The following is a 19,463-nucleotide window of genomic DNA, read 5'->3' on the forward strand; positions in this document are numbered from 1 at the left end:
GTGGATGAACATATTAATGTAGATGTAGGTTCTCCGTTCAACTGAAATGTGCATAATATATATTAATAAGGGTCCCTGGAATGTCCATATTCATAAGGACCTACATAATTTATAACAGACCCCAAAATCCTATAAACAATCGCCAACGCGGTCTATGCTACCCGCATAAATATATACTCCTACAAAGAAAGTGGTAGACTGAAACAACTATACAGAAAACATATTCTTTATTTGAGATCACAGAAATGATAATAAAAACACATAAAAAGCACAGAACAAACAGAAAACAGAAAAAGTACCCACAGGTAAATGGCAAAGACTGCTGGGCGGAGAAAGGAAATTTTCCTCCCGGGATGCCAGATGGAATGTAAAAAATGCAGTGTAAATCTTACAGGCACAAAAAGGTAAGTACTATTAAGGGGTATATATTGCAAAAAGGTCCAGGCAAAGAAAGTGCTATGGTGCATGTAAACATCACAATAAAGTACATTTGTCATACCTCCGGACCTATTGCACACACCCTTGGGCCCCAAGTAAACCTGTATACATAGTATAAACAGATAAGTACAAGTAAATACCCACCACTCAAACAAAACAAGTCCCCCGGAGTTGCACAAAATTTAGCTTTTTGTACTTTGTGCAACTCTGGGGGGACTTGTCTTCTTTGAGTGGGGGGTATTTTTGCCAGCTTTTTACTTGTACTTATCTGTTTATATTATGTATACAGGTTTACTTGGGGCCCCAAGGGTGTGTGCAATAGGTCCGGAGGTATGACAAATGTACTTTATTGTGGTGTTTACATGCACCGTAGAACTTTCTTTGCCGGGACCTTTTTGCAATATATACCCCTTAACCCGTACAGGACCTAGGGCGTATGGATACGCCTTCTATACCTTGGTCTTGTACGTGGGAATTTCGGTCCCCGCCACGCGACGGGCGGGGACCGGGCCGAGGTGACTGCTGATATCGATGAGCAGGCACCCCGTGCAAATGCCCAGGGGGGTCATCAGACCCCCCCATGTCGGCGATCTGCGCAAATCGCAAGTGAATTCACACTTGCGATTTGCGCCGATTCCGGGTCACACGGGTCTATGGTGACCCGGTGACCCGGAATATAAGGGGGATCGCGGTTGTCTAAGACACCCACGATCCCCCTCTAGCGATAGGAGTGAGGTGGCAGAGGTCCCACCCTTCCTATCTCTGCTATTGGTGGTCTAGACGCGACCACCAATAGCAGATCAGGGGCCCCCTTTACTTTCGTTTTCCCCGTTCTGCCCACCCACAATAGGCGGGGCAGGACGGGGAAACCGAGAGGGACCGAACGCCGAAGGTCCACTTACCTGTCGGTGGAACCTGCGGGACGGGATCGGCAGCGGTGATCGGCACAGGCGGCGTGTCGTGCAGCAGAAGAGGACAGCTCCCTGGATCCGACGGAAGCCGGTAAGTTGCCTAGCAACATCTAGAGGGCTACAGTCTGAGACTGTAGCCCTCCAGATGTTGCAAAACTACAACTCCCAGCATGCCCAGACAGCTGCTGGGCATGGTGGGAGATGCAGTTTTGCAATAGCTGGAGGTCTACAGTTTAGAGACCACTGCACAGTGATCTCTATACTGTAGCACTCTAGATCTTGCAAAACTACAACTCTTAGCATGCCCACATAGCTGTTTGCTGTCTGTGCATGCTGGAATTTGTAGTTTTGCAACATCTGGAGGTCCACAGTTTGGAGATCACAGTGCAGTGGTCTCTATCTGTAGCCCTCCAGATGTTCCAAACTGCAAATCCCAGCATGCCGAAGCAGCTGTCTCGGCATGCTGGGAGTTGTAGTTGCGATCCCTCCAGCTGTTGCATAACTAGATCTCCCAGCATGCCCTTCGGCGATCAGTACATGCTGGGAGTTGTAGTTTTGCAACAGCTATAGGCACACTGGTTGGAAAATACTGAGTTATGTAACAGAACCTAACTGAAGGTTTTCCAACCAGTGTGCCTCCAGCTGTTGCAAAACTACAACTTCCAGCATGCACGGTCTGTCAGTACATGCTGGGAGTTGTAGTTTTGAAACAGCTGGAGGTTTGCCCCCCCATGTGAACGTACAGGGTACATTCACACGGGCGGGTTTACAGTAAGTTTCCTGCTTCAAGTATGAGCTGCGGCAAATTTTTCACCGCAGCACAAATTTCTAGCGGGAAGCTCACTGTAAACCTACACCCGTGTGAATGTACCCTAAAAACACTACACTACACTACACTACACTAACACATAATAAAGGGTAAAACACTACACATACACCCCCTTACACTGTCCCCCCAATAAAAATGAAAAATTTATTGTACGGCAGTGTTTCCAAAACGGAGCCTCCAGCTGTTGCAAAACAACAACTCCCAGCATTTCCGGACAGCCACTGACTGTCCAGGCATGCTTGGAGTTTAGCAACAGCTGTTTGGGAATCACTGGCATAGAATTCCCCTATGTCCACCCCTATGCAATCCCTAATTTAGTCCTCAAATGCGTATAGCGCTCTGTCACTTTGGAGCCCTGTCGTATTTCAAGGAAACAGTTTAGGGCCACATATTGGGTACCTCCATAATCGGGAGAAATTGCGTTACAAATTTTGGGGGGCTTTTTCTCCTTTTACCCCTTATGAAAAGGAAAAGTTGGGGGCTACACCAGCCTGTCAGTGTAAAAAAATTTAAAATTTTACACTAACATGCTGGTGTTGTCCTTTACTTTTTATTTTCACAAGTGTTAAAAGGAAAAAAAAGCCCCCCAAAATTTGGAACACAATTTCTCCTGAGTATGGAAATACCCCATATGTGGGCGTAAAATGCTCTGCGGGCGCATAACAAGGCTCAAGAGTGAGAGCGCACTATGTACATTTGAGGCCTAAATTGGTGATTTGCACAGGGGTGGCTGATTTTACAGCGGTTCTGACATAAACGCAAAAAAATAAATACCCACATGTGACCCCATTTTGGAAACTACACCCCTCACGGAAAGTAACAAGTGGTATAGTGAGCCTTAACACCCCACAGGTGTTTGACGAATTTTCATTAAAGTTGGATGGAAAAATAAAAAAAATTAAAAATTTCACAAAAATGCTGGTGTTACCCAAAATGTTTCATTTTCAAAAGGAAACATAGGTAACCCCCCCCCCCCCCCCCAAAAAAAAAATTTTGTAACCCCATTTTTTCTGAGTAAGAAAATACCCCATATGTGGATGTAAAGTGCTCGGCGGGCGAACTACAATGCTCAGAAGAGAAGGAGCACCATTGGGATTTTGAAGATAAAATTTGTCCGGAATTGAAGGCTACGTGTGTTTACAAAGCCTCCATAGAGCCAGAACAATGGACCCCCCCCCCCCCACATATGACCCAATTTTGGAAACTACACCCCTCACGTAATGGAATAAGGGGTACAGTGAGCATTTACGCCCCACAGGTGTCTGACCGATTTTTGGAACAGTGGTCCGTGAAAATGAAAAATTTTATTTTTCATTTGCACAGCCCACTGTTCCAAAGATCTATCAAACGCCAGTGGGGTGTAAATGCTCACTGCACCCCTTATTAAATTCTGTGGGTGGTGTAGTTTCCAAAATGGGGTCACGTGGGGGGGTCCACTGTTCTGGCACCACGGGGGGGCTTTGTAAACGCACATGGCCCCCGACTTCTATTCCAACCAAATTCTGTCTTCAAATGCTCAATGGTGCTCCTTCTCTTCTGAGCATTGTAGTGCGCCAGCAGATCACTTGATGTCCACACATTGGGTATTTCCATACTCAGAAGAAATGGGGTTACAAATTTTTGGGGTCATTTTCTCCTATTACCCCTTGTAAAAATATAAAATGTGGGGGAAAACAAGCAATTTAGTGAATTTTTTTTTCTTCATTTACACATCCGACTTTAGCAAAAAGTCGTCAAACACCTGTGAGGTTTTAAGGCTCACTGTACCCCTTGATGTGTTCCTTGAGGGGTGTAGTTTCTAAAACAGTATGCCATGTGTTTCTTTTTTTTGCTGTTCTGGCACCATAGGGGCTTCCTAAATGCGACATGCCCTCCAAAAACCATTTCAGCAAAATTCGCTTTTCAAAAGCCAAATGTGACTCCTTCTCTTCTGAGCATTGTAGTGCGCCCGCAGAGCACTTGACGTCCACACTTGGGGTATTTCCATACTCAGAAGAGATGGGGTTACAAATTTTGGGGGGTATTTTGTCCTATTATCCCTTGTAAAAATTTTAAATATTGGGGAAAACTAGCATTTTAGTGGAAAAAAATAACTAAATCATTTACACATCCAACTTTAACAAAAAGTCGTCAAACACCTGTGGGGTGCTAAGGCTCACTGGACCCCTTGTTACGTGCATTGAGGGGTGTAGTTTCCAAAATAGTATGCCATGTGTTTTGTTTTTTTTTTTTTTTTTTTGCTGTTCTGGCACCATAGGGGCTTCTAAGGGGCTTAAAAGGGGCCTAAATGCGACATGTCCCACAAAAACCATTTCAGAAAAACTCACTCTCCAAAATCCCATTGTCGCTCCTTCCCTTCTGAGCCCTCTACTGCACCCGCCGTACACTTGACATACACATATGAGGTATTTCCTTACTCGAGAGAAATTGGGCTACACATTTTAGGAAGATTTTTCTCCTTTTACCCCTTGTAAAAATGCAAAAACTGGGTACATGCCAGTGTAAAAAATGAAGATTTTGAATTTTCTCCTTCAATTTGCTGCTATTCCTGTGAAACACCTAAAGGGTTAACAAACCTTTTGAATGTCACTTTGAATACTTTGGGGGTGCAGTTTTTATAATGGGGTCATTTGTGTGGTATTTCTAATATGAAAGCCATTCAAATCCACTTCAAAACAGAACTACTCCATGAAAAATTTTGATTTTGAAAATTTTGTGAAAAATTGGAAAATTGCTGCTGAACTTTGAAGCCCTCTGATGTCTTCCAAAAGTTAAAACATATCAACATTATGATGCAATCATAAAGTAGACATATTGTATATGTGAATAAATATATAATTTATTTGGAATATTAATTTTCCTTATAAGCAGAGAGCTTCAAAGTAAAAAAAAAATTCAAAATTTTCAATTTTTTAATCAAATTTTGAAATTTTTCACCAAGAAACGATGCAAGTATCGACAAAATTTTACCAGTAACGTAAAGTAGTATATTTAATTCCCTATAGATTCCCTTTTGGGAATCCAAAAATAACCCTTATTTCCCATATACTACTTAACTTGTTAAAATTCAATACTTTATTTGTTTCTACACACTATTTAAAAACAAATAGCACTGTTTCCTTTTTTTTTTGTTTTATTTTGGTAAGCTGATTTGCTTGCGCAGATGTCTCTGCTAATGGTGATATATTTATGTTAAAGCAACCCCGTGTGCCTGCAGGTCACACTCGCTAGATTGCTAGGAACAGCAGTGCTAGACTTGTTAAAAACTCCACTCTGCCCCCCTCAACATGTTTCGCTACGACGTAGCGTTATCAAGAGGTAGCGGGCAAGTAGTATATGTCACGAAAAAACTATCTCGGAATCAGAATGAAAGGTAAAAGCATCCCAGAGTTATTAATGCTTAAAGTGACAGTGGTCAGATGTGCAAAAAATGGCCGGGTCTTACAGTGAAAATTGGCTGGGTCCTTAAAGGGTTAAAGGGGTACTCCTGTGGAAAACTTTTTTTTTTTAAATCAACTGGTGCCAGCAAGTTAAACAGATTTGTAAATTACTTCTATTAGGGGGCTATATACTACAGAGGAAATGCTTATCTTTTTAGATTTTGTCATGACCACAGTGCTCTCTGCTGACCTCTGCTGTCCATTTTAGGAACTGTCCAGAGCAAGAGAAAATCCTCATAGCAAACATATGCTGCTCTAGACAGTTCCTAAAATGGACAGCAGAGGTCAGCAGAGAGCACTGTGGTCATGACATCAGAGAAATCCAAAAAGATAAGCATTTCCTCTGTAGTATATAGCCCCTAAAAAGTACTGGAAGGATTAAGATTTTTTAATAGAAGTAATTTTAATAGAAGTAATTTACAAATCTGTTTGACTTTCCGGCACGTCCTGGCGCGCGCGGCTCCGCTCCTTAGGGCGCGCGCGACAGCTCTCTAAGATTTATAGGGCCAGTGCACCAGTGATTGGTGCCTGGCCCAATCAGCCTAATTAGCTTCCACCTGCTCCCTGGCTATATCACCTCACTTCCTCTGCACTTCCCTGCCGGATCTTGTTGCCATTGTGCCAGTGAAAGCATTTCCTTGTGTGTTCCTAGCCTGTGTTCCAGACCTCCTGCCGTTGCCCCTGACTACGATCCTTGCTGCCTGCCCTGACCTTCTGCTACGTCCGACCTTGCTCTTGTCAACTCCCTTGTACCGCGCTTATCTCAGCAGTCAGAGAGGTTGAGCCGTTGCCGGTGGATACGACCTGGTTCCTACCGCTGCTGCAAGACCATCCCGCTTTGCGGCGGGCTCTGGTGAATACCAGTAGCAACTTAGAACCGGTCCACCGACACGGTCCACGCCAATCCCTCTCTGGCACAGAGGATCCACCTCCAGCCAAGCCAAATCGTGACAGTAGATCCGGCCATGGATCCCGCTGAGGTGCCGCTGCCGAGTCTCGCTGACCTATCCACGGTGGTCGCTCAGCAATCGCAGCAAATTGCCCAACAAGGACAGCAGCTGTCGCAGTTGACCGCCACGTTACAGCAACTTCTGCCAATACTACAGCAGCAACCATCTCCTCCGCCAGCTCCTGCACCTCCTCCGCAGCAACTGGCCGCTCCTAGCCTCCGCTTGTCCCTGCCGGACAAATTTGATGGGGACTCTAGACTCTGCCGTGGCTTTCTGTCTCAATGTTCCCTACATATGGAGATGTTGTCGAACCAATTTCCTACAGAACGGTCTAAGGTGGCATTCGTAGTGAGTCTTCTTTCTGGAAAGGCCTTGTCTTGGGCCACACCGCTCTGGGACCGCAATGATCCTGCCACAGCCACAGTCCAGTCCTTCTTCGCTGAAGTCCGTAGTGTCTTCGAGGAACCAGCCCGAGCTTCTTCTGCCGAGACTGCCCTGCTGAACCTGGTCCAGGGTAATTCTTCAGTAGGCGAGTACTCCATCCGATTTCGTACTCTCGCTTCCGAATTATCTTGGAATAACGAGGCTCTCTGCGCGACCTTTAAAAAAGGCCTATCCAGTAACATCAAGGATGTGCTGGCCGCACGAGAGATTCCTGCCAACCTGCAAGAACTTATCCATTTGGCCACCCGCATTGACATGCGTTTTTCTGAGAGACAGCAGGAGCTCCGCCAGGAAAAAGACCTTGATCTCTGGGAACCTCTCTCACAGTATCCTCTGCAATCTACTCCTGTGCCTCCCGCCGAGGAGGCTATGCAAGTGGATCGGTCTTGTCTGACCCACGAAGAGAGGACTCGCCGTAGGGATAACAATTTATGTCTGTACTGCGCCAGTACCGAACACTTCTTGGTGGATTGCCCTATTCGCCCTCCACGTCTGGGAAACGCACGCACGCACCCAGCTCACGTGGGTGTGGCCTCTCTTGGTACGAAATCTGCTTCTCCACGTCTCACTGTGCCCGTGCGGATTTCTCCGTCTGCCAACTCCTCCCTCTCAGCCGTGGCCTGCTTGGACTCTGGTGCTTCTGGAAATTTTATTCTGGACTCTTTGGTGAATAAGTTCTGCATCCCGGTGACCCGTCTCGTCAAGCCGCTCTACATTTCTTCCGTCAACGGAGTGAAGTTGGACTGTACTGTGCGTTACCGCACAGAACCTCTCTTAATGTGCATTGGACCCCATCATGAAAAGATTGAATTGTTCGTCCTTCCCAACTGTACCTGTGAAGTCCTCCTCGGTCTGCCATGGCTCCAGCATCATTCTCCCACCCTTGACTGGACCACCGGGGAGATCAAGAATTGGGGTCCTGCTTGCCGGAAGAGATGCCTCACGTCTCCTCCCAGTCCCGTCAGGCAAGCCTCAGTGCCTCCTCCTACACCTGGCCTCCCCAAGGCCTATCAGGACTATGCTTTGCCTCCTCTTAGCCCCCGTCCTGGTAACACTCTGCCCCGTGCCAAGTTTCACCCTCTGCCCTCCCTCCCCATTCCCACTCCTTCTGAACTGCCTGCCTTTGATGAGGAAACCCTACAATCGCTCCCAGTGTCCTCGTCCCACTTGAAGCAGTTACCGGACAAAAAAAGGGGGAGACCTAAGGGGGGTACTGTTACGACGAGCGCTCCGGGTCCCTGCTCCTCCCCGAAGCGCTCGCGGCGTCTCTCTCTCTGCAGCGCCCCGGTCAGACCCGCTGACCCGGAGCGCTGCACTGACATTGCCGGCGGGGATGCGATTCGCATAGCGGGACGCGCCCGCTCGCGAATCGCATCCCAAGTCACTTACCCGTCCCGGTCCCCGGCTGTCACGTCCTGGCGTGCGCGGCTCCGCTCCTTAGGGTGCGCGCGCGCCAGCTCTCTAAGATTTAAAGGGCCAGTGCACCAGTGATTGGTGCCTGGCCCAATCAGCCTAATTAGCTTCCACCTGCTCCCTGGCTATGTCACCTCACTTCCCCTACACTTCCCTGCCGGATCTTGTTGCCATTGTGCCAGTGAAAGCGTTTCCTTGTGTGTTCCTAGCCTGTGTTCCAGACCTCCTGCCGTTGCCCCTGACTACGATCCCTGCTGCCTGCCCTGACCTTCTGCTACGTCCGACCTTGCTCTCGTCTACTCCCTTGTACCGCGCTTATCTCAGCAGTCAGAGAGGTTGAGCCGTTGCCGGTGGATACGACCTGGTTGCTACCGCCGCTGCAAGACCATCCCGCTTTGTGGCAGGCTCTGGTGAATACCAGTAGCAACTTAGAACCGGTCCACCGACACGGTCCACGCCAATCCCTCTCTGGCACAGAGGATCCACCTCCAGCCAAGCCGAATCGTGACAGAAGCCATTCTGGGGACTATAAATTAGATGGTGACTATAAATCAGATGGGAAGCAATGCTGAGGACAAGGAATGTGGTACCAAACTGAGAAAATTTTTGACTCTTTAACCCCTTAAGGACAAGCCCATTTTGGCCTCAAGGACCAGACCAATTTTATTTTTGCATTTTCGTTTTTTCCTCCTCGCCTTCTAAAAATCATAACTCTCTTATATTTCCATCCACAGACCCATATGAGGGCTTGTTTTTTGCGTCACCAATTGTTTTTTGTAATTACATCACTTATTTTACCATAAAATGTATGGCGCAACCAAACAAATATTATTTATGTGGGAAAATTGAAAAGAAAACCGCAATTTAGCAAATTTTGGAAGGTTTTGTTTTCTTTATTCTGTGGGTCAGTACAATTAAAATGATACCCATGGTATATACTTTTCAATAATTGTACCGCTTAAAAAAAATCTCAAACCATTTTAACAAAATTAGCATGTTTGAAATTGCCCTATTTTGACCATCTATAACTTTCTCTTTTTTCCGTATATGGGGCGATATGATAGCTCATTTTTTGAGCCATGATCTGTAGTTTTTATCAGTACCACTTTTGCTTAGGTTTTACTTTCTATTAATTTTTTATTAATTTTTTTTTTATAAAATGTGACAAAAAAGCAGCAATTTTGGACTTTTTTTTTTTTTTTTTTACGTTTACGCAGTTCACCTTACGGGATAATTAACAATATATTTTAATAGTTCATACTTTTACGCACGCGGCAATACCAAATATGTGTATTCATTATTTTTTTACGATTTCTTGGGGGTAAAATAGGGAAAAACGGACGTTTTACTTTTTATTGGGGGAGGCGATGTTTCACATTTTTTAACTTTTTTATTTTACATTTTTTTACTTTTTTTTTTTTTACACTTTTTATGTCCCCATAGGGGACTATTCATTGCAATCAGTTACATAGTTACATAGTTAGTATTGTTGAAAAAAGACATACGTCCATCAAGTCCAACCAGGGAATTAAAGGGAAGGGTGTAAGGGGATAAGGGAAAGGGATGTCGTTTTATAATTCTGCATAAGCATTAATGTTATTTTGTTCCAGGAATGTATCTAACCCTGTTTTAAAGCTGTTAATTGTTCCTGCTGTGACCAGTTCCTGAGGTAGACCGTTCCATAAATTCACAGTCCTCACGGTAAAGAAGGCGTGTCGCCCCTTTAGACTAAACCTTTTCTTCTCCAGACGGAGGGAGTGCCCCCTCATCCTTTGGGGGGGTTTAACCTGGAACAGTTTTTCTCCATATTTTTTGTATGGGCCATTTATATACTTATATACGTTTATCATATCCCCCCTTAAACGTCTCTTCTCAAGACTAAACAATTGTAACTCCTTTAATCGCTCCTCATAGCTAAGATGTTCCGTGCCCCATATTAGTTTAGCCGCGCGTCTCTGCACCCTTTCCAACTCCGCAGTGTCCCTTTTATGAACAGGCGACCAAAACTGAACAGCATATTCCAGGTGAGGCCGTACCAATGCTTTATAAAGGGGGAGTATTATGTCCCTGTCCCTCGAGTCCATGCCTCTTTTTATACATGACAATATCCTGCTGGCTTTGGAAGCAGCAGCCTGACATTGCATGCTATTCTGTAGTCTGTGATCTACAAGTACACCCAGATCCTTCTCTACCAGTGACTCTGCCAGTTTAATCCCCCCTAAGACATACGACGCATGCATGTTCTTAGTACCCAGATGCATAACTTTACATTTATCCACATTGAACCTCATTTGCCAAGTGGATGCCCAGACACTTAGTCTATCCAAGTCATCTTGTAACTTATGCACATCCTCTATAGACTGTACTGTGCTACAATGCTTGGTGTCATCTGCAAAGATAGAAACAGAGCTGTTAATACCATCCTCTATATCATTGATAAATAAGTTAAACAGCAGCGGTCCCAGTACTGAACCTTGGGGTACACCACTAATAACCGGGGACCAATCAGAGTACGAATCATTGACCACCACTCTCTGGGTACGATCCATGAGCCAGTGTTCAATCCAGTTACAAACTAAAGTTTGCAAGCCCAAGGACCTTAACTTACCTGTCAGACGTCTGTGAGGGACAATATGAAACGCTTTGGCAAAATCCAGAAACACTATATCCACAGCCATGCCTCTGTCAAGGCTTTTACTCACCTCTTCATAAAAGCAAATTAGATTGGTTTGACAACTTCTATCCTTAGTAAACCCATGCTGGCTATCACTTATAATACTATTATCCCCTATGTATTCCTGTATGTAATCCCTTATAAGTCCTTCAAACAATTTACCCACAATGCACGTTAGACTTACCGGTCTATAATTGCCTGGCGAAGACCTAGAGCCCTTCTTAAAGATTGGTACCACATTCGCCTTGCGCCAATCCCTTGGCACAATACCAGACACCAGAGAATCTCTAAATATCATGAACAAGGGTACAGATATTACTGAACTTACCTCTCTAAGAACTCTTGGGTGTAGTCCATCCGGCACTGGAGATCTGCTTACATTTACTTTACTTAACTTACCTTGTACCATCTCTACATTAAGCCAGTTCAGTACATTATATGATGTGTTACCAGCACTGACCTGGCCAATGTCAGCTCCTTTTTCCATAGTGTATACAGAACTAAAGAACCCATTCAGTAACTCCGCCTTCTCTTGATCGCCTGTGACAACCTCCCCATTATCATTATTAAGGGGTCCTACATGCTCTGTCCTTGGTTTTTTTGTATTTATATATCTAAAAAAATATTTAGGATTAGTTTTGCTTTCTTTGGCCACCTGTCTCTCATTTTGAATTTTTGCTGTTTTTATTACATTTTTACAGATTTTATTAAGCTCCTTGTACTGTTTAAATGTTATAGCTGACCCATCAGATTTGAATTTTTTGAAGGCTATTTTTTTGTTGTTTATTGCTCTTTTAACATCATTTGTCAGCCATGTAGGATTTAGTTTTAATGGTTTATATTTGTTCCCCTTTGGTATATATTTAGCTGTATAGTTATTTAGAGTTGATTTAAAGATGTCCCATTTACCTTCTGTATCAGTATTTGAGAACACCTCCCCCAGTCTATGTCCTGTAGTGCAGATCTCAGCCCAGGGAAGTTTGCCTTTTTAAAGTTATATGTTTTTGCCTTCCCCGCCTGTCTTTGTTTTCTACATTTTAAGTCAAAAGTAACTATATTGTGGTCGCTATTACCAAGGTTTTCCCGCACAGTTACATTACCAACCAGCTCTGCGTTGTTGGAAATGATCAGATCCAACAAGGCATCACTTCTTGTTGGGTCCTCCACAAACTGGCCCATAAAATTATCCTGCAATAAATTTAGGAATTTTCTCCCCTTTGTAGTTTTCGCCAGCCCCCGGCCCCAATCTATATCTGGATAGTTAAAATCTCCCATTATTACCACTGTACCTGCCCGGGCGGCCCTCTCTATTTGTTTATAAATTGATTGCTTATAAGTTGCTTATACTTATTGTTTATAAGTTGATTGCTAATACTGTGCAGTGCTATGTATAGGACACAGCACTGCTCAGTATTATCGGTGATCTTCTGCTCTGGTCTGCTCGATCGCAGACCAGAGCAGAAGACCCCGGGAGACGGCCGGAGCCAGGAGAGGGGACCTCCGGCTGTCATGCTGGATGATCGGATCTACGCGGCAGCGCTGTGGGCGATCCGATCGTCCATTCAAACTACCGCAATGCCGCAGATGCCGTGATCTGTATTGATCACGGCATCGGAGGGGTTAATGGCGGACATCCGCGCAATCGTGATGTCCGCCATTACCGGCGGGTCCCTGGGTGCTGATATCAGCTGGGACCTGCTGGGATCATGTCGGCGCATAAATGTCGGCGCATAAATGTACGTCATGGTGCGCTAAGTACCACTTCACCATGATGTACATTTACATCCATTGTCGTTAAGGGGTTAAAGGGATATTCCAGATAAATGTCAGATCGCGGGGGTCCTGACCGCTAGAACCCCATTGATGTCCCACAGCCTCCTCCACTGTGGCCAACACACTCTATAGTAGAGCCAGAGATTCCCGTGTGCAGCACTCTGGCTCTCCCATAGAGATGCATGGAGGAGCCATGTTGGCCACCACTTGGTGTGTGGTTGACACGCTTTATTCAGGAGGAGAGCAGGGACGCCATGCAGGAGATCACAGGGAGTCCCAGCTCCCATGATCTGACACTTATCCCCTATCCTTGGGAAAGGGGATACATTTTTCTATCCCAGAATACCCATTTAATCATGATTTGTGTTTATATGTGTGATGTGCATGATTGATGACCCCATTAAAACAGCATTTTTTATACTTTTTTCTTTCAGAGAACCCCCTTCATAAAAGACCACTTTTTGTGTAAATTTGGATAGTTAGCTGAAAGAAGTTTCAGTATCTATCTATCTCATATCTATCTGTCTATCTATTTATTTATCTATAAACAGGAGAATGCAGCAACACACTGCTGCACAAAGATACACATAAAACATGAAATTCTATATTGCTACAATGCAAAAAATAAAAAAATTGAGGTGCTTTGCTCACCATTTGGCCAAATAGTTTGGACCATCCCACCACGATAAGGTGACCTCATTGGGACGGACCCTACACTGTGAATGTGCCTCTGTGCAATCAGTTACCAGGCTTATAAGGTCTGGAACATCCAGCACCTTATAAGATGGGTGGGGTGCAGGAGCCAACATGGAGGTAGCCACTCACCCATATGTATAACACAAACAAGGATAAGTTGGTCAGCACTACTGTTACCAAACTACTAATATAGCATTTCATGTTTTATCTGTATCTTTGTGCTAGCAGTGTGCTGTTGTATTCTCCTGTTTATGTATATTTAGCCTAGCAGCGTGCACCTGTATGCTGGGTCCATGCAGTAGTTTGGTATCAGTATGTGCTGGCCAACTTATCCTTGTTTGTGTTATCTATTTATCTATCTATCTAGCTCATATCTATCTATCTATCCATCCCTCCAGCCATCTGTAATGTTTTCATGTATATACTGCATAGTTATAGATGTGGGCTCATGTGGACTGTATACAGGGCCGTATTTTCCATTGGGCACCTGTGAGCCTAAACTGCCATGCTGTGGTCTGGAGAGAAAAAATTTTTTTTTACCCTTTGGGTGACTCCACATGGGTCACATCTGCAGCAAATCTTACCTGCAGATTTGCAGCTGCAGTCATTCACTATGTTGTGAATTTCTGATGAATTTCCCCCGCTTTTTGTGTATTAGGGTACGTTCACAGCAGTGTGTCAGCTAGTAGCGGAGTAGTGCTGCTCTGAGCAGGCACATTTGAGGTACCCTGTAGGGGTCCTTCGGCAGCGGATCTGAAGCGTAAAATACGCTGTTGATCTGCTCATCTGAACGTACCCTTAGTGTGAGAACTGCCTCTAGAAAATTAGATTTGTAAATCATTTCTATTGAAAAATCTTAATCCTTTCAGTACTTTTGAGCTGCTTAAGTTGCTCTGTCTAAGTGCTCTCTGATGACACCTGTCTCGGGAACTGTCCAGAGTAGAAACAAATCCCCATAGCAAACCTCTTCTACTCTGTGCAGTTCCCGAGACAAGCAGAGATGTCAGCAGAGAGCATTATGGCCAGAGAGAAAAGAACAACTTAACTTCAGCAGCTGATAATTATTGGAAGGATTAAGATTTTTTAATAGAAGTAATTTACAAATCTGTTTAACTTTCTGGAGCCAGTTGCTATAAGAAAAAAAAAAATCCTGGAATACCCCTTTAGACAGTAGGGATTGCCTGCTGTCCTATTGGCATAATAGTTATAATAAGTGCACTACACAGATGCTATTACAAATGGCAGACCCCAGATCAAACAGAATTCATAAAAATAAAAACAGCAATATTAACTTTTAAAGACAGTCTTTTACTAAAACAAATGTAATAAAAGTTTTTGAAAGGTGATTCCCTTCAAGAACTTTTCTTTTAAAATATGTATTTAAGGTGGAACTATGCCAAGGAGATAGGGGCTAAGATGTCTGATTATGGGCGGGATCTGGCCGCTGGGATTCCCTACTATCTCTGGCCCTCACCCCAGTTTTCTACTACAAGGAGCGAACTCTGCTCCGTGCCAGATTACGAGTGACCACAGCTGTCACGCTCTCTCCATATATCTCACATAGACATTAAAGGGGTACTCCGCTGCTCAGCGTTTGGAACAAACTGTTCTGAACGCTGGAGCCGGTGCCGGGAGCTCATGACGTCATAGCCCCGCCCCCTTATGATGTCATGTCCCGTCCCCTCAATGCAAGTCCATGGGAGGGGGTGTGACGGACGTCACGCCCCCTCCCATAGACTTGCATTGAGGGGGCAGGATGTGACATCATGAGGGGGTGGGGCTATGACATCACGAGCTCCCGATTCCGGCTCCAGCGTTCAGAACAGTTTGTTCCAAATGCTGAGCAGCGGAATACCCCTTTAATGAAAATGTTCTGAACACCAGGGTGCCGGGCCGGAGTTTGCAGGTTGTCCCAGCAGCAAGACCCCCAGGATCAGACATTTTATCTTCTATCCCTTGGATAGGTGATAAGATGTCTAGGGGCAGAGTACCCCTTTAACATTAGTTAAACAGAATGTCTTTCTAATACAGTATTTCAATCTTTTTTACAGGTGCTGTTAGAATGAGATCCTCTTACCTGATCCCCTGCCTGGTGCTGATCCTGCTCAGTATACACAGTGGTCTCTCTCGCATTAAATCAAGGACCAGCAAGACACCAAACAGCAATAAAAAGCCCAATATACCTAAAACAAATACTGTCAAGAAACCAGGTCAGCTATTCTATAGAGGTAAAGGTCTTAGCCTTCAGTTCAACGTGACAGATGAATCTCTGGCTTACGCTGCAAATTACACCATGTTTCCTGATGAACTCCACTATCCCCGGCCTAGCACAGTCCCTGACTATGAAGAATTCCTGGGGACCTGCACGAACACCACTTTAGAGCTGGAGCTAAACAAGGACAAGCTATCAACGCTCAGCTCCGATGTCAATACGAGGGTGACATTACGTATTATAACATTCCTTTGCTCAGAGATTTATAACAGGAGTGCTGGCCTATATCCCGGAGGATCATGGATAGGGTTAACAATAATAGCCATGTTAATTGTTATTAAAATGCTCGACTAATGGTACTGTATAATGTAATACACTCTGGCTTAGTCCTGCCGCCCTTTCCTGACAGTACACCAAAATGAAGTATTTATGTTATCCATCTTCATCTAAACAAGACAGAGTTCAGGTCTCATCCACACTCATCAACACTAGTCCTATAGCACCATTTGTATCATTCCAGCATAGCTGCATCCATGTGTTTCTTTGCTGTAACTGAGTCATGTGATCAAAGTCTGACCCACAGAAAATTATAGTGTTTATTGTGTCTCAGGAAGTGGTCTGTCCTGGTTTAGCTGACTTCCTGTGAACTACGGGATGATCATCATCACCTATCAAACTCTCCTGCCAGCTCCCAGACCCTACAACTCCCCACCCAGCTCTATCTGTATACTGCTGCTCTCTCTGTGGGATCAGGATATATAGTAGTTAAAAATACTATGCATTTTTGTTTAGTTTTTTTTCTATTCTTGTTGTAATTTTCCTGAACTTGTGGTAAAAATTCTGCTATTTACCACTATTGTGCAAACCATGCTAGAAATGTGTCATTTGCACAACAATTTTTGAAAGTTAGATGTATCAAGTCATATGTTTTTGATACATGTTTCAAATTTATCAAAAATGCAGTAAGATGTGAACACAGCCTAAAATCTATAAATCTTTATTTTTGATTATAGATGAAATCACTTTCTCCTCATGGCAAAAAAAAAAATGCTTTTTGAAGAAAACGCATCAAAACGGCATGTAGTGGAAATTGATTCCAACCAATCACGGCAGTATAGGCTAGCCAGGTGATTGGGTTGCTCTCATTAGGTAAATTGCAGTGATTACACTCCACCCTCTCTCTCTGCAAAGCCAGTTAGCATGAGAAAAAATTCCTGTTCTGAAAGAGATTCAATGTAACTTAAAATCCATGCCTGTCACATCAGCTAAAACAGGTAGGTGCAAGGCATATACAATAACTTCTAAATTATTTTCTAATAATCACCTATGCTGCACTATATAAGCAAACAAAAAAGAAAAAACCTAGAGTGCTTCTTTAATGGACCTTTGTTTGTCTCAAATGCACGTGAAAGTTTTTTTAGCCAAACTCCATACTGGTCCAATAAAAAAACAAAAGTGGCATGCTCCACCTAATGCTGTCTATAGGGAGCTAGCTATTCAACCCTAGGGGCATTCATTTTGTTCTGCACATATGACACCCCATAAAGTATTGAATAGTGACACATGGAGACCCCTTATTGTCACTGTTCTTTATTGTCACGGTTCGTTTAGCCATTATTGTTATCCACACGTTGCCCACAGAGGTGCAGTTTGATGCTGTATGAAATTGGTGGAAATATCCAATGAACTAATATCTAATTCTGATGTAAACAAGTAGTTTAATCGGAAAGTATTTAAGCATTTATACATATTTCATCAGATTATTGTATCTTCACAACCATTGGTTTTAGTTAGGCCCTCCAGGCACAGGGCACAGTCCTGGATGCAGTTGTGCCCTCTGCATCCTTTATTGGACCAAACATTTTTTCACATTACTTGAGGTATTACATAATTCAGAATTCCACGATATCTCTGTAAAAGGGACAGTCCGGCCTTTTGAATAAAAAAAAAAAAAAGATAAAATACATTTCAGAATGTTACAAAATAATCAAAGAAGTAGTCATTACCTTATCAGTGATTTGTGTAGTGGTTACATGTCTGTGGGGAGAGGATCCAGGAAGCAGAGACTTGCAGGGAGCAGTGGGGGATAGGTAAGGTGAGTAATACTTGTTTTATTATTTTACAACATTCTGATCTGTTTTTGAAACATTTTACATGGCCAGACAACCACATTATGGGGAGAGGTATATAACCACTTATTTATAGAATGTAATCCTTGACAAATGTAACACTGGAAAGATTGTATAACTATGTATTTGTGGCTTTTGTTGTCAATGCCAGGTCTCATGCAATCTATGTATTACAGTATGAGTATTACTTGAAGTGTAAAGTATAAACTATGTCTTCAATGTAACAATAAACTGGGTCTGTGATGTACAGTATATGATATACATTTGGCTGTGTGGAGTCGGGGAGCAATGCAAGGTAGATGAAGGGCAGATGTTATTGTAGTGGACCACCGGTGTATGGCGGGACCACAGGTGTAGCGGTGTAGGTAGCGGAATCAGATGGTATTAACCACAGGGGCAAGATGGTATTAACCTCTAGTGTTCGTGATGCCGGAGTGCTTTTGGGTACCAGGACCACACAACAGTATCTCCGCTATTCCAATGGCTAGTAGTGAAAGGAGAGTCCACAACCAGTTATGGTTTAACAGAGGCTTTACTGCGTATAAGACAGATGGAATTGTCTTCACAGCTAGGCCAGGATCCCAGAGAGGTGGCCAGGAACCCAGAAGGACCTTGCAACTTGCTGGACCAATATATTTGTAATTAACTTGACTCAAGATTGGAATTGACTATATGCAGGGCTTGACTAGTTTCAGTGACAGCAGACATAGACTTGAGACTTACTGGAATGACTGTAGCTTTTGTGGCCTTCCAGGGAGCTGATCACTAACACTGAGACATCTGTTCTGGCTGATTCTCAGTAAAGAAAGAGAAGAGATTGTAATGGCCATCCCTTAATATAGTGGGGGCTGGACTAAGGCCCATTGGTCAAGCTGCGGGTCATAGGTTAAGCTGGTGCCCTCTGGGTAACATGTGACAACAGAGACATAACATGAGACATTTCACAGGTCCTTTAGACAACTGCTGGAGTCCTCTAAAGGTCATTTTTACTAACAATACATTAGGACACTGACTATCCATAAAATAAAATAGCTAACAGTACAGTAACAGCAGGGGAGACACTGCAGGAGAGCCCAAAGGTCACTGAGGGACTAAACCTGACAGGGTCTAGGGGTAGAACAGAACCAACCTGACAGGGACTCAACCTGACAGGGACATTAACCCCCTACTTAACACAAGTCACCCTCGATGCAAGTTCTGTCAGAGTTAAGGGTCGAGGTGGTCCTAGGGCCGGATGCAGTCCTGAGGCATTTTCAGCAAACAAACGTCCATTCCAGGCTGGTAAATTTGCTTTGGTAAAACTGATAACATAAAAGTCTCTGTAATATTGTCCATACATGGTCTGATTTTTTGTGTTCAACCGAGAACAGGATTAATAATGACTAGGACCAATACATATAACTTTACTTTAGGACCTTTGACTATACATTTGATGACTTGACTATGCAAAACAGTGGATTTAACACAACATGACATTTTGACTATGCATGTTACATACTACTCATGAATTGATTTACGGCTATATATGAGACATTTGCTGATTGGGTTGCCTGA

The 19,463-nt window shown here is 43.9% G+C and overlaps 1 protein-coding gene across 1 annotated transcript in view; it reads left to right on the forward strand.

Annotated features, from left to right (window-relative positions):
- Positions 1-18,161, forward strand: part of LOC130366835 (prion-like protein doppel) — a 46,234-nt gene extending 28,073 nt beyond the window's left edge. Inside the window, exon 2 of the mRNA XM_056569215.1 lies at positions 15,620-18,161. Coding sequence (XP_056425190.1) covers positions 15,631-16,134 — 504 coding nt within the window. The 5' untranslated portion in view covers positions 15,620-15,630 and the 3' untranslated portion in view covers positions 16,135-18,161. The remainder of the gene's footprint in view (positions 1-15,619) is intronic.
- Positions 18,162-19,463: the final 1,302 nt, after the last annotated feature.

This window comes from Hyla sarda, chromosome 4 (genome assembly GCF_029499605.1).
Source record: "Hyla sarda isolate aHylSar1 chromosome 4, aHylSar1.hap1, whole genome shotgun sequence".
In the NCBI taxonomy this organism is placed as follows: Eukaryota; Metazoa; Chordata; class Amphibia; order Anura; family Hylidae; genus Hyla; species Hyla sarda.